At 37.3% G+C, this 15,250-nt stretch overlaps 1 protein-coding gene across 1 annotated transcript; it reads left to right on the top strand.

The window, feature by feature from the left end:
- The first annotated feature begins 9,049 nt into the window (after nt 1–9,049).
- On the top strand, nt 9,050–14,685 carry dmbx1b (diencephalon/mesencephalon homeobox 1b). The gene is made up of 5 exons (XM_057338555.1): nt 9,050–9,174; nt 11,544–11,706; nt 11,972–12,150; nt 12,963–13,329; nt 13,803–14,685. Exons 2-5 carry the CDS (start codon nt 11,553–11,555, stop codon nt 14,195–14,197), a joined length of 1,095 nt encoding a protein of 364 aa, XP_057194538.1. The 5' UTR covers nt 9,050–9,174; nt 11,544–11,552; the 3' UTR covers nt 14,198–14,685.
- Nucleotides 14,686–15,250: the final 565 nt, after the last annotated feature.

Genomic DNA, 15,250 nt, shown 5'->3' with positions numbered 1-15,250 from the left:
CGTGTCTCTGCAGTACATGATGCCAAAGCAGGTCAAAGTGAAGGAAAACGGTCGGTATTTTTAGTGAGGGTGTGACATTCTCGTAGCACCCTGATAATACAGTCCTCATACTAGCTTAGGACTGACTAGAAGTATATAAGGAATTTTAAGCAGCCGCTCTGACAGCTCTTGTAGGGTTATTGAGAGACAGGAAGAGAAAACCAAAGTTCAAACCAAGAACACTGACTATAACTTTATTTGGATCAGCAATATTCAATAACATCATGTTTACAGTCAAAGAAATAGACAGAGACGACTGGCCTCTGATCAGAGTTTAGTAGTTTACAAGGTGGCTAATTCATGCAAATCTGAAACCGTATACACATTTTAAAACGTAAACAGTTCAAAAGCGCACAATTTTGAGAAAAAAGCCACTTGGTAAAATACTTAACCCCGCCCCTAAACCTAGCCAGGCAATTCCAGCATTATGGATGTGACATTTTTAGTCAAAACTTGAAATTCAAATATTCAGAGTATGTATTTATTACCAATATCTTAAGCCATGTTTATATTTGATTGAACCCCTGTTGAGTCCAGACGTTAGAAAAATATCAGTCTAAGCAAGAGTTATTTTGTTTAAAAAAAATAGGGGTTTATGGATGTGACAAAAAACACAGGATTTCTGTGAAGTAAAATGTACAAACCAGAAGCAATCATACCCAACGAATGGCTCTTCGTAGAACAAAATAATTTTTTTATGTGGAATATGGACCGTTATGGATGTGACAAGTTGCTTAAAAAACGTTGAGACTTTACATGGTTATTTATCTGACCTATCAGTATTGTGAAAACCTTTGGTAAAATCTCTTTACCCCAAATTTTTTTTATCTTAAGATTGACATTTGCATGGAATTATCCAACGTCACTGGCACAAAAGCAGAATGTACACAAATGTAAAACTAAGATTGTACTAATTAATATACTGTAAATTAGCCTTTAGGTGTCTTTTTAATAAATAACAAATCATGTACTATTTTTATATGCACGAAAGACAGTAAAAAGGCCCATTCCAAATACTGTGTTTTCCTCCGTATAACAGTTAATAAATCCAACTGTAGTGATTTTTGTTTCTTTTACTCTTCTTGCAGGTCTCAGGTTTGGTTCCGTTTCAATGAACTATCACCACCAAGTTCTCCTTGGCTTCAGAGCTTCCCGCTGAGACTTAACTAAAAGAGAAAAGATCACCATGAATGGCTTTATTAATGAGACCAAGGCTAAGCAGTCCTGTAAATGAATGACTCCACATTAGAAAACCGAGTTCATCATCTGTCATCATTTAATGCGCGAATTCATCAAGCAACACTAATAATAGCTTTTTTAGCATTAACATGTCATTATTCATGGCAGTTAGAACTTGTTTTACCCTTTTGCCTGGTGTTTATATCAGAAGAGATGGGGTGGGGTTTGGAGGGGTTCTAATATACATAATTCCTGAGAAGTCTTAGACACACTTGTCACCAAACTAACAGTAAATGCACACACTGTACAGTAAAGGGCCCCAGAATTCTATTTTGGGGGTATAATAGTGTTTTTTTTAACTGCTGGAGCCTTTCATGTCATTTAGGGAGGTGTTTAATAAGGATGGGCACTAAGAAGATTATGATCCCATTTGGCCACGGCCCCGCTGCGACGGGGGTAGCGGGGGGCATCCGACTCACTGTCAAAACTCATTTCCCTCAGAAATGATCAGCATAATGACAATCCCATTCTGGAAATGTGTCCCGGTCTCCGGTTTTCTCTCTACAGTGGGTTAATGAAGACCCAGAGTGACCTGACGGGGCTGAGCTCGGCTCTGAACGGGTCTGGATGGAGAGAGAGAGAAAGCAAGAGAGACCTTAACCCTTATTCTATGTTTTTATTCAATTTTCAAAGTTGTTTTTTTTTGGATTTTGTTTTTATTTCCCTACCTATCACTTGATCAAATTGGTGCAGTTGAATATGTATTGCTGTATTATATCATAATTATTCCAAATCCACACAGTCTGCCTAGTTTCTCTCTCTCTCTCTCTCTCTCTCTCTCTCCTCTCTGCATTTTATTTTCCGCATGCTCTGGCTATTAAATGCATCTTCAATTCAGCAACTTTGAAGTGGCACTCCAAGAAATGCACTCAATCAATTATAAATGAAATAATCTCTTTATAATATCAGAGATTTTTAAAGTGTAAGAAATACCGCCAGATTAAGGAACCCAAATCAGTTTTAAGTGACAGCAGGAGAATCATGGGAAGGAATAGGGAGAAAGTTAAAATGATTATGTAGATCTGTCACGGGCGAATGTTTCTGCAAATCCCGGCAGGATCTTGCAGCACAGTGGAAACAAATTATTCCCGGGCATATTTTAAAAGCTCTGGCTTTTTCAGATGAGAAAAAATGTATATAAATTGACAAATTTACTGTTCTAGGTGCACCTTTTCTATCTGTCGTTTTTGGCAGAATTTCCCCTCTCTTATTTCCAATCAGACATCATCCACAAAAAGTCATGACCAGCTGTAATTGAACAAAAAAGGTTGACTTTTTTGTGAACGAGGAATGCTGTATATATTCTGTGAAATGGTCTACATTCACGCTGTGTTTGTCTGACCGACTGCTTCCATCAAAAATGATTTTGAAACATTTTGATAGATGAAAAATAACAGGCCTTGAAAGTACCACATGTGGAAGTCATTTACACTGACCTCAGCTGGGTTTCATTCATTAGCAAAAACAATGTTAGCACCGCGGCATTGGTCAAATGCTGAACTGTGTAGCGAATCAATGGATCATTAGGGGAAGATAAGTGGACAAACACATCCATCACTGTTCTGTTCACTAGCACCCTGCTGCTACAGTGAGCAACAGGGATTATCTGTGTTTAGGCAAGAGTCTGTGTGTGTGTGTGCGTTCTATGTCGGTCACGTCTAACAGGTTGCTCTCACTCGTTACATGGTTAGTTGAACTCAGTGAGAGCTCTTTCAGTGAGAGGCAAGCTGGAGGTTCAATCCTTGTTTGCATCTGTGAAGGAGACACACTCGGTCGAATGTTTGACAGCCTGGACTCCTGTGTGTAGTCGCACACACTCTCACACGCAGCGTATTGTAGTATCTTATCAAAGCCAGCAAGTAAACTTTCTGTTTGAATAAATGTATACTTCTCAAAGTGAAATGATTCATTGGGCTAAAACAGCAAATCTCTTTTAAAAATCATTATGGGAATATTGGACATATGGATGACTTCTGATGTTTTTGGAGCTCAACATCATCTGGTACATTTACAATAGGTTTTTAGATCTGTGACTATATTGGCTTTGTCCTGAATAAACTATTGCAAAATTGGATTTTCTTCTTGGTTCGGTTCACTTTTACATGGCAACACTTTGAAGTGAACATACATTCCACATGCGGTTAAAGTGGTTACCTATTCATGTTGTGGGATTTTGCAAGCTGAGATGTGTTTTCAATCAGACATTTCACTTTTTTTTGCTCTAGGTTAACCCATGGGTCACAAGCGAACCACTCGTTTTTCAAGCGGGCAGAGACCACCTCATTCAGGTAATCTCAGACCAATTTTTTGGTGTGGATCTAAAGCAATTCCTGTGTTCGTATATGTCTAAACTCTTTAGATTCCAGAACAAACCCTCTGAACATCCCAGGTGTGAAAACGTTTTTAGGTGAAATATTCCTTTAAGTTCCTCTTTTTCTTCCCTCCATCTTTTCTTCTCTCTGAACCGTGTGGAGTGTTAAGACTCCATATTTCATGATTATTCTTTTTTTGCCATAAATCATTATTATAACCAACAAAAAGTATTAAGAAGTGTTTGTCAACTTTGACAACATAGTATTTAAGCATTTAAAAAGTACAGTGTTTTTTTCCATTTCCTGAAAAACAGCAAATTTGGATATACAGTACAAGGTTTTGGAAGGACGGTGACCATGTGTACTTTAAAAATATAAGTGATGTTGAGTATGTGAGGCCTTATCAGACTTGTTGAGATACTTACAGAAAATAGAGAGGTCAGTAAAAGCCGTTTGCTCGAGGCCTTGGCGTATATGTGGTTGTGTTTAGACTCCAGGGAGTCATTGCATGGCGTGAGTCCGACTCCATCAACTCATTCTTTACCTCAATATCCTTCTGAAAGAAAGAATCAGGACCACAACGGCTCTCTCGTGGAATGTTCAGTGTGAGGAAGAAAATGAAAGCCTTCATTGCAACATACATAAAGTGGCCACTGAGGGTGAGATTTAGAAGGAAATCGTATTTAAGATTTATACCGGTCAGAGAAATCTGTTACTGAAATGAAACAGGTGCAGAACTCAAAAGCCTTAACTTAGACCTTCTTTTAGTCCTCAAATGCATCAGATACATCACGGAGCAGTTGTTTTCGACACGGCACCAAACTCATAAATGTATTTAATGCTGTCTTGTTGTATTTTCTTTTTTCGTCATCATGACCCACTAATAATCTAGCACAGAAATCATTTGTCAAATCATTTTTATAGCTACACATCTGTGTAACACACTGGATGTAAATACAAAAACAGGTTAAGTATGTTAAGATGCTTTCTAAAGGTGAACATTAACATATTTCTTGATCATCCTTAAACTCGAATTCTTTGAAACTTTCGTTTCTTTGTCATTTAACTACTCAAATATCTGGTGTCTAGAACCTTCTCTGACTCTTTTGGTACTTTGTGTCATTTGTGGACCTGTCAGAAATGTTTAGCCTCTCCAGAAAAATGATTTGTATGGATCTGTGCTCCGGGTCCTGCCCTGTTTCTGCTCAATTTCCCCCCAACCTCTTGTTTTTTCCCTCCTTTTGTTTAGGTAAAGCTGGGATTAGGGAAGATTTTGCCTCTAAAGTACTGGTTTGACGGTGCTATTATCCCCCAGAGATGCGAAGACTGTGGAGCCCCAGGATTAGACCAACACAAAAGGTGTTGTTGTGTCCGGCCACAGGCTAGAGGGAAGAAACTCAACTGCCAGTTTCAATATGTCAATGTTCTCAGGATGGGAAGTTGGCCAAACCAATTGAAGAGAGCTCTGGTGTCCAAAGACACACATTTTAAAGGGTGTGGGGCGTAACAATATAGAGTTTTGAGGTACCTTACACACATCGTTTTCAGGAAAAAATCTGCATGTTTATTTGTGTATAGACGAAAGCATCAACATAAACAAATGTTAGTGCACACGTACACTTCTGTGGCCCAAACTTAACTTCCGGCAGGGGCGGTCTGACCAGTAGGACATTCTGTTAAAGTCCAGAACGGCTGCGACCAGGGGCGGTCCGGCCATCTGGAGTATCGGAACTTTTTCCGGTGGGCCGCTAATGTAGTGTGCCGTCTTGTACGCTCTTGTACCGTCTTGAAGGCTTTAGCAAGACGGACACGTCTTCATCTAACGCAATGATACGTCACAGCACCCCCCCCCCCCCATCGACAAAAATAGTGGAGGGCTGACGCAATCAGACTCAGCAAACCACCCCCCCCGTCGATAAAAAATCTTGAATGGCCGATGTGTGACAAAAACTACAGGGCCGTTTTTGCTTCCCAGTCTGCCCCTGACTTCCGGTACACATCTGCAAAGAATAGAGTCCCTGTAGATTATTTCTGATAACAAGAAAGAGAAATAACAAGTAAATTACATTAGCTAGCAAGCTAAAAGTATGTCTAGCCAGTATCATTTTGGGTTACCATTAGATGAACCATTCAATGTGACAAAGTTACACAACACATTCAACAAATTGTTAATTTACCTAAATTGATATGCAATAAAATTGTTTATTTAATACAATTATTATACAATTATTATAAAATGTTTATACAAATTAATATGAATATAAATTAAATACACTATAAATAGTTATATTATCAGCCACTAGCCAGACTGATCAACAAACACAGACCGGAAGCACGTGTGTCTGATGAAACCATATTTACAATAAAACTTCAACATGAAGCATTTTTCACAACTCATTTTACGTAATATAAAATAAAATGAAGGACAGACACAATCTCACTACAATTCAAAACTATTTTATGAGGTGGCTTATTAATACGAATTTGTGCGTTTAGTATTTGCTTTCACACCAGTAATGGTTAGGGGTGGGGATTCCAATTTGCGTTTCTTTTTACTAATCGTACATTTATTTCAGCCTGATTTCATTCGTAACTATTTTATTCACATCATACGAATTCATACGAATTAGCCACCTTGTAATGAAATCATGCTGAACATTGACATCATTAAGACAGAAAAGTTGTTTTAGAGAGAGAAGCGAGTTATCGTATTTTAGTAACAAAAACAAAAATTAAGACAAAATATTTTTCATTTAATCATTGACATTAATTCGAGAAACATGAGTAAACAGAGAAGATTTTGATTCCAGGTTGACTGTAGGAGGAGTGCATGCAATTTAATGCTCAGTGTTGCATTTGATGTTAGATGATGCAATAAAAAAATACTTCCAACAAGTCTTTCTCCGACAGGCAGAAGCATTCAGGCCTTTTTCACAGATGAAATCCTTGCCTCAGCAGTAACTCCATGCTGTATGTTAACCATCCCAAAAAAGCAAACAAGCCCTTCAAGCCCAAGTGCTGACCAACAACATTGTAACTCCCCGTTGTGCATATGTATATGTTATGAAGAAAAATATGTGTCCTGTTTAGTATTATTGAGGAAGAAGAGTGTTATTTTGGCCTCTTTGCATCACATTCAGCAGAAGTTGAAAAATAATTGCTTCGAAGAATTGCTTCTGGCATTTTGTTTTGTTATTCCTGACACAAAAGTCCCCAGGCAACATTCAACTGAAAACCATTCATCAAAATTATTAACATCAGCACATACTGGAATACCCTTGACCAGAAAAGAGTGGTTTAACCTTCTATGAATGGCAAAGTAGGTTGTTTAGATTCATAATACAGTAAGAGATAATTTTGCAAGAGTTCTCTCAGAGGAGGACTTGATCATATTCAGACCAAAAAATTGGATGCGCTCATATCGTAAACATGAAATTCAAGTAGGCTAAGTAAAACTTACCATATTTCATTTGGCTCATTGGTATCAAGTTGGTTTTACACCTCATTGAGTAAGCTTGCACATTTTGGCTGCTTGAGATTTAAAGCAGGGAGGATAAAGTTTTGTTCTGAAGATTTGGCATGCAAGAGCATCATCTCCAAGAGGAAAGACGTTAAATCATCTAAAGAGGCTTTCTGTGATGGAGCCCGTTCAGAGTAAAATACTGAGATTGATGACATGAGAGCTATGTCTATGGAAACTAAATTTGTGCATATAGATGTGTGTGTAAATAATGGCCAGAAAAGTGAAAGCGGTTGGAAATGATGGTCGGTGTGAAGCATTCTGAAGCAGTGGTACTTGATCAAAGCTAGTTTAAGAGCCAAATAGACAAATTTCATATTTTTAGCAACAGCCACGTTTTAAAAAGTCATTCCCCATCCTTTGTACATGTTGGAATATGTCTATATGTAATTAGGTAGGCCTATGGAACAGAGGAAATGAGCATCAACTTTATTTTGTTAAGTATTTTAATATACTTCTGTCTTTAACTTTAACCATATCTGACACCTTAGCAACACTGTGGCAACCTCCCACAACAGATTTACTAATATCTTAATTCTGATTAGGTAGCATAAAGTGTACGGACCGTTTAGTGACGTCATTTGCATATTACAATTGACAAGTTTCAGACGAAAATTTGGTAATGAACTAATTCTGGCGGGAAAAGTGAGTAAATCTACATGAATCCTGGACACATGATCGCATCAGACTCTGCAGACACTGAGAGGAATTCCTTCTCGCTTTAATTGCTTTAAAAACTGTCCTCAAGGAACCACTGACCAGATTTACCTCCTATTTAACTTCTTATTTCCATCGGTTCAAAAATTAATCGGATTTTTTTCTTTTTTACACAGATGTACAAAACGAGGAATATAGCTTTTTCATGGTTCGGAAGAATTAAATGTTTTACAGATTACCTTTTACCAGTTTCATTGCCTTCATTAAACAACATTTTTTTAAATAAATTGATATATAGGCCTAGTGAAAAAAACTGTATTGTACTTGTTAAATTCTATTTTACAGGTAAAATGTACTACTTAAAAATATATATTTAAAAAAAATAAACGAATGTGCCACTGTTAAGATAGCTGTTAAGAGAGCTTAAAATTCTTGACTAAGTTTAACAAAAGGAGCAAAAAATTTGACTATTTTACATTTCAAGCCTGAAAATTTTCCCCAGCATTTCAGCGAAATAGCCTATGCAAGATTTACATTAAAAGTCCACTTCTTAAATCCAGCCTTGACGGTTTTTCTTTGGGAGAAGAAATCTTTAAAAAAACTTGAAAAAGAGAAGGGCATTATTGTTTTAATCCTCTTACCATCCGTCATTTTAAGACTTTTTAAAAGGCTGAGATGGCGTCTTGTCTCTCTAAATCCTCCAGGCCGGGAGAGATTCCTCCATCTCTTAGAGATCTCTTTCTCTCTCCACCTTCTTTGCTTTGGTCCCTCTTTAAAAAAACTTGTCAGGGGTGCAACGCAAATAATACATTGAACTATTTTTCTCCCCACTGCTTTACTTATTTTATCCTCAAAGAAGTAAATAAAATACGACATTTAGTTTCTATGCAGCCATTTTAAGCCTAACTTCTAACGGCTAATTTCTAAAAAAAATCTAAACACAGTGTATTTTTTAAGAGAGTATACTTTCTATTTGTTTTAGAATGTCAACGCTATTCTTTTTCTTTCTTTTTTCTTTATTTCTTAAAGGATTTCGTCAACCATATTTCTGAAAACTGGAGACTTTTTCCCTTTAGAAACACAACATTACGAAGGTTGGACCACTGAAAACTGCGCTGGTGAATTTAAGGTCTGATTGACAGTAGAATTAGCCTCTGAGATTCAGTTGTGATCTAAAAGTCTTTCTCATTGGCTCGATGGGCGGGAGCTCATGGCTGTCCTGCACGGGGAAGGCTGTGATATTCTTTGGGCACTATAACAATTCTTCAGAACACAGCAGCATTAAACTGGCTCGGATACTTTTGTCAACAGGATTCGAAAACAAAGACTGGAAAATCACTTCGGCTGAAGAAATTATCACTTGCACTGCTGTTGTAACTGTTTGGAGGAAACAAACTTCTTACAGAGGTGAGTAACTGCACTGATTCATATCAGCCTGTGAAAAAATTAACCTCAATTTGAAGTTTTTTATTTTTTTATTCTGGTAAAATATATATAATAAGTAAATAAACTGTTGTAATTGTTATCACGTCTCAAAGATACATTCAAGTGCCGTTGCTTTACAATGAGATTTCTGTCCCTTTCTGGATTTTAATTTAGACTAATAGGCTATTGCTTTCATTTAGGACTGAAAACTCTGAAAATGACTAATCTCAAATTATGCATTGTTTTACCTGCTCTGTTACCGTTTAAAACAGGGCAATTCATTATATTTACGACATTATTTTTAACCATAATGTGTTTCGATAATTAGGGGCTTAAATATCACAATTCAGAAATGGTTTAATAACTTTATTAGCTTTCACAAAGATTTTTGAATCATAGACAAATAATAAAGTGAAAATGTAGCCCACAAATTGTATTGGCTTTAATAATATTATAAATATTATGTAATATTATATAATAATATAATATAATGTCATCTGATATCAGTTTGATCAAGTTATATAATAATTGCTTTTTTGGACTTAATTAAAACCATAGATTTTCAAAACCTTTTAAAGTGTAGCTTTGACAAATTAGCTAATTGTGAAGAAATGTCATTACTCTTCATACGTTATTATGTATTATAAATAAATATAAATGAATAGATAGATAAAAAGATACATTTTAAGAAATTAACCATACAAACATGTTGCTGTTATCTCTGTGTCAACACGCAAAAAAAATCACTTTTCTGTCTCTTTGTCCAATACCTAAAAATAATGTCTAACCAAAAAAGTTGCACAAAATTAAAGCTAATTATTATTTCGTACCAAGTGCTATGAAACTGAGGAAGCGTCTCTCATTACATACGGCCATGAACACAAACAATCCATGTCGAACTGGTAATGAAAGCTATTTGCACCAACATTAAAAGCGACCCAACTGGGAGCAGCATGCATATGTGAATGCATAGATCTCCGCCAACACCAGCCCGGGGCCATAGAGAAAATCGCCACCGGGAAGACCGGATCGGAGTGCGCCAATTGATCTTAACGCTGGGAGGGCAAAGTACATGTTTAGCAAAGCACTTTTTGTTCAGCCGAATTAAAGTATTCCCATGCGGCTGGAATATGATTACATTGGGGAATTTTCGTGGGAACTATAGTGTCAGTGACACAAATGCCACCGGGGTCTTTAGTGAAGACTAAATCCTAAACCCACAGGCTACTTAAAATTATTCTTGCTTCAAATAATAGTAATGACTAATAAAGAGATTAATACCACTGTAGCCAATTATCACTGATTAAACAGCAGTCTAACATATGTCTTTGGCCTTGTGTCTATAATCAAGATGTAATTTCTTATAAAACAGCTGTATAACAAACAATCATTTAGGCCTACATACAATTGTTATTACCCGATTAGTCTGATATCAATCATGTTTTTATTAATATTATTAGTACGACTAAATTGTTGTTTATCGTGACATTTCTTTATAATAGAGTCGTTTCTCTTCATCTGACAGATGGACATTAGTTTACGCACATATGCCCTCGAGCCCAGATCTTGTTCATGCGCAAAAAAATGAATCTTTAGCATGCTCTCCTACAACGAATTATTCATATCTGTATACATTTAATTTGATGGATGACCTGAACAAACCCATGTACTGTCACAGCTGCTAAATTATGTATTTGAAATGTAGCCTATATGTTTTGTCTATATATATTTTTTGAAAATGCGCAAATCTGCTTTTTATTATTATTGTTGTTTTTATTATTAAAAACAAAAACATAATAATGAATTATTATTATTCGTTTAAAATGACAGAAGATAAAGAGTTGCTTAGTTTTTAGCGCATGATTAAAATCTATTTAACTGGCACAAATAAAACATGTGCACATTTGCAGTTGTTAATGAATTTTAATAAATTATGTACTGGCACAATAATACAAGACAAATCAGAAATGTTATTTGTGCATGTATTAAGTTGTTTACGAAAACAGCTTTTTTGTGCACTCGAGTTTAAGCAATCCATATATAGTTTAGATTAGTTTTTGTCCAAAAGTCAGGATAACCTTTGAGAAATAAAATATTACTTTCTTGGTAAAACACATTTCGAAATTAAATGATTCGGTATTAATACAAAGAAATTATATATACGTGTTTTATTAACACCTCTATATAGTTTATTCAGATGGGATTTTGTTCCATCCAGTGAATTTAATCTATGGGTTATATGACCATCATCAAAGTGATGGCGATGCTGATAAAACATCTGATGTAAGCTTATATGAAATCCACGTGGCAAGAGAGGTTAAATAATAATATTTTGGGCATGTCTTTAACAGTGGGACGCCATGCAGCACTACGGGGTTAACGGCTACTCTCTGCACGCCATGAACTCTCTGAGCGCAATGTACAACCTGCATCAACAGGCCGCACAACACGCGCAGCACGCACCAGACTACAGGCCTTCAGTGCACGCGCTCACGCTTGCGGAAAGACTGGCAGGTGAGGCTTCCATCCATTTAATGACCCTTTGTAAACTATTAAGCTAGTCCACGTCTTAAATAGCTACCAAATAATGCTAGTAAATTAGTTAAGGCTATCGATTCTATTTTTCAGTTATTTAAGAAATTGGAAATAAAAGGGTAACCTTACAATAATTTAAATTGAGCTTTAAGCATTTATTATTATAAATAAATAAAGACAAAAATGTATGGGTGGATAATTATAAAATAATGTTTTGTCATATTCAATGGGTGCACATTTGTAGACATCATCCTGGAGGCTCGCTATGGCTCTCAGCACAGAAAACAGCGCCGCAGCCGCACTGCCTTCACCGCCCAACAGCTTGAAGCGCTGGAGAAAACCTTCCAAAAAACTCACTACCCAGATGTGGTTATGCGTGAACGACTGGCCATGTGCACCAACTTACCTGAAGCTCGTGTCCAGGTGAGGTCACAACTAGAAGTTTATACCTCAGTTAGACAACAGAAATTGAGTACCTCAGAGATGACGTTTTCTGTATGCAGTCCCCGGAAGCGAGTTAGCATTTTAGGACTTCCGATTCCATCGCCCCAAAGTCAAAGGGTTTTTTGAATGGGTTTTTGGTAAATCGCCTGAAATAAAGTCTGTGGTAAACAAAACCTCTAAATATTTTCACGTTTTATTCTTTGACATAAAACACACCAATTATAACCCGCTTGTGATTTTTTTAAAGCCTTTTTGTGTCTTAAAAACGGCGGTTGCTAACAAGTTGCTCAAAGCGACTACTTCCTTTGGCGGGGACGTTAGACGTTGTCGCGCATATAAAGCTCACAAATAATGCAACATGGGCACAAATCTCTTAAAACGTAGATGCGGATTGGAGTAATTCAGGGAACACATTTTTAATAAAGTTTGAAAGAGTTGTCGGAGGCTTGGTGGTGGTTACGTTGATATCGAGCGACCTTAAGTGTAGTCTGGGTATAGCATCGTGTTAGCTTTTTACTTCTGCCGAGTGTATTTCGGCATCAAAAGTAACAAATGTTGTGTTAATTTGTAAAGATTATCTTGATAGACAAAAAGTGTAAACACCATAAACCTTTGTTAATCGCAGAGTTTATTTTTTGCTATCTTCCTTCGCGGCGCTTACTTCCGGGTTAGCCTACAAAAATACGTCATCTCTGAGGTACTGGATTGCCCAAACTATTAAAACGTCTCTAGTGAATTGTTACTCAATTATATGTGTCGTGAAAGTATCACAAATGGGTTCTTTTTCACAGGTATGGTTTAAAAACCGTCGTGCAAAGTTCCGCAAGAAGCAACGTAGCCTGCAGAAAGAGCAGCTTCAGAGGTTGAAGGAAGTTGGGGAGGAAGGAAAAGGAGAAGCCCCGCCTGCTGAGTCTCAAGCCCCGCCTTCCCCATCAGTTGGGAGTACCCCCACATGTCCACCTCCTTGTGAACTGAGTGAAGAGGTGAATGTCACTTCACCGGAACAGTCAGGGGCGGAGTCTGGGACTGAGGACTTGACTGACAGAGAGGATGAATCTCTGTCCTTCCACAATGAAACGAAAACGAAAGAGGAGGGGCCACCCATGATGACAGACAACAGTTCACCCAATAGTTGCAAGCCAGTTAGCCCCAAATCAGGTACATACTTAAACATTACCGTTCTTTCACAAGACTCAAAAGGTTTTAATTGACATGAGGGTGAATAAATGATGCTATAATTTAAATTTTTGGGTACAGCCTAACAACGTAATTTTACAGAATTTTACTGTTATTTGCAGTAAAATGTAAAAAAACCTGTTTTTACAGATTTTCACATGCTTTTGAAATTTGTTCGAAAACAGTCAAATTACACAAAAAGACAGCAAATTTACAACAAAAAACAGGGAAATCTTGTCATGTTTTTTATAAGAAAAACGGTTATTTTACCGTATATTTCTGGTGCCCCAGCTGCCAGAAAGCGTCTGTTGTTTACAGGATTTTTTTACAGTCTACTTATGGAATATGGTCAAAACCCATCAAATGATGGAAAAAGACCACAAATTTAAGTTTTTTTACAGTGTACATTTAAAAAAATTCCATACAAAAACATACAATTCTTCCTCTCTCCCCAGACATGCCACTCAGCTCTCCAGCTCTGCCGTCATCCAGTGGCGTTGGAACGGCTCAGACCAATTCCTACGCATCGTCCCCTCTCAGCCTGTTTCGTCTGCAGGAACAGTTTCGCCAGCACATGGCCGCCACCAACAATCTCATGCACTATCCTGCCTTCGACATGACCACGCCCTCCACCTTACCCTACCTGAACATGACCTCTCCGCTGGGATCGCTCCCCTGTCAGTCGTACTACCAGTCCCTGTCTCAAGCCCAGCAGATGTGGAGCAGTCCTCTGCTGCAGGCCTCCGGGGGTTTGCCAGCCCTAAACAGCAAAACTACAAGCATTGAGAATCTGCGTCTGAGGGCGAAGCAGCATGCCGCCTCACTCGGCTTGGACACGCTACCAAACTGACCGCAGACCTGTGGAAATGCACGGATTTGTGCAATCGCTGTGGCAGAAAAACATTGTGTATGTGAACGTCCTTGTATTTGGGATCATATTGGCGTGGATGAACTGGAGCATTATTATACTGTAGCATGGCCGATTGGAGATGTTTGGACTACGGGTTGTGATTGTTGCTATAAGAAAAAACATTAGAGAATAATATTGGTCTGCATGGCAGGGGTATTGGACCCTTTTAAACACTCTTGGCTTTGCACTTCGAAACATAAAAAAAGAGCACATGAGTGTCTCCAGTTCATTTAAATCTGTAAATAATCTCATTCAGGTCCACCGCCCCATTAAGAAGGTCAAACCTCCAGTTTGTCTATTTGAAGAGATGTTTATATAGAAAGTGAAGCACATGAATGCAAAAGACTGCAGATTCAGAAAAACTTGGATCCATTCTCTTTGAATCCTGCCATGAGTTTTGTTGTTAGAATCTGTTGGATATCTCAGAATTGTTTTAATAAATGTGAATAATTTATCTGCTAAAATAAAAGGGAATAAATCGTGTACTGAATGTGTAACAGGGATAAACAAATATTTTTGTATTTCAATCTTGAGTATTTATTAGTATTATTATAATTCTTAACACACATACATACACATATACACCTAACTGTTACTTTTTTAAGTTTAATTTTAGAGCTGCACCTGGCCAATAATTGGTATTGGTCGATAAAAGCAATTTTTCACATTATCGGCTATCTGCTGGTCGGATGATCAGAGCCGATAAATCCTGTCAATCAAAAGAAAATGCAATGAATTTGTGCTCTGTATAGAAAATGTTAAGAAACATCACCAGTTTTATGTTCAATATTAATATATGAATTCATAACATTTAGAAAGCTTAGAAATATGAAAAGAAAAATCTGCTAGTGGTATCAGTGGAGACATTTTGTGTTGGTGCATCTCTACATTTTGAAAAGCAACACTATTAAAATGTGACAAGTTTGCAACGCACAATGAAATGTTTCCAGCACATGCTCCCGTCTCTGGCTTTTTGCAATGTTTTTACGAAAT

This window comes from Triplophysa rosa, linkage group LG7, assembly GCF_024868665.1.
Source record: "Triplophysa rosa linkage group LG7, Trosa_1v2, whole genome shotgun sequence".
Classification (NCBI taxonomy): Eukaryota; Metazoa; Chordata; class Actinopteri; order Cypriniformes; family Nemacheilidae; genus Triplophysa; species Triplophysa rosa.
Note: the sequence above shows the minus strand (reverse complement) of the source record. Positions and strands in the feature narration are given on the sequence as shown.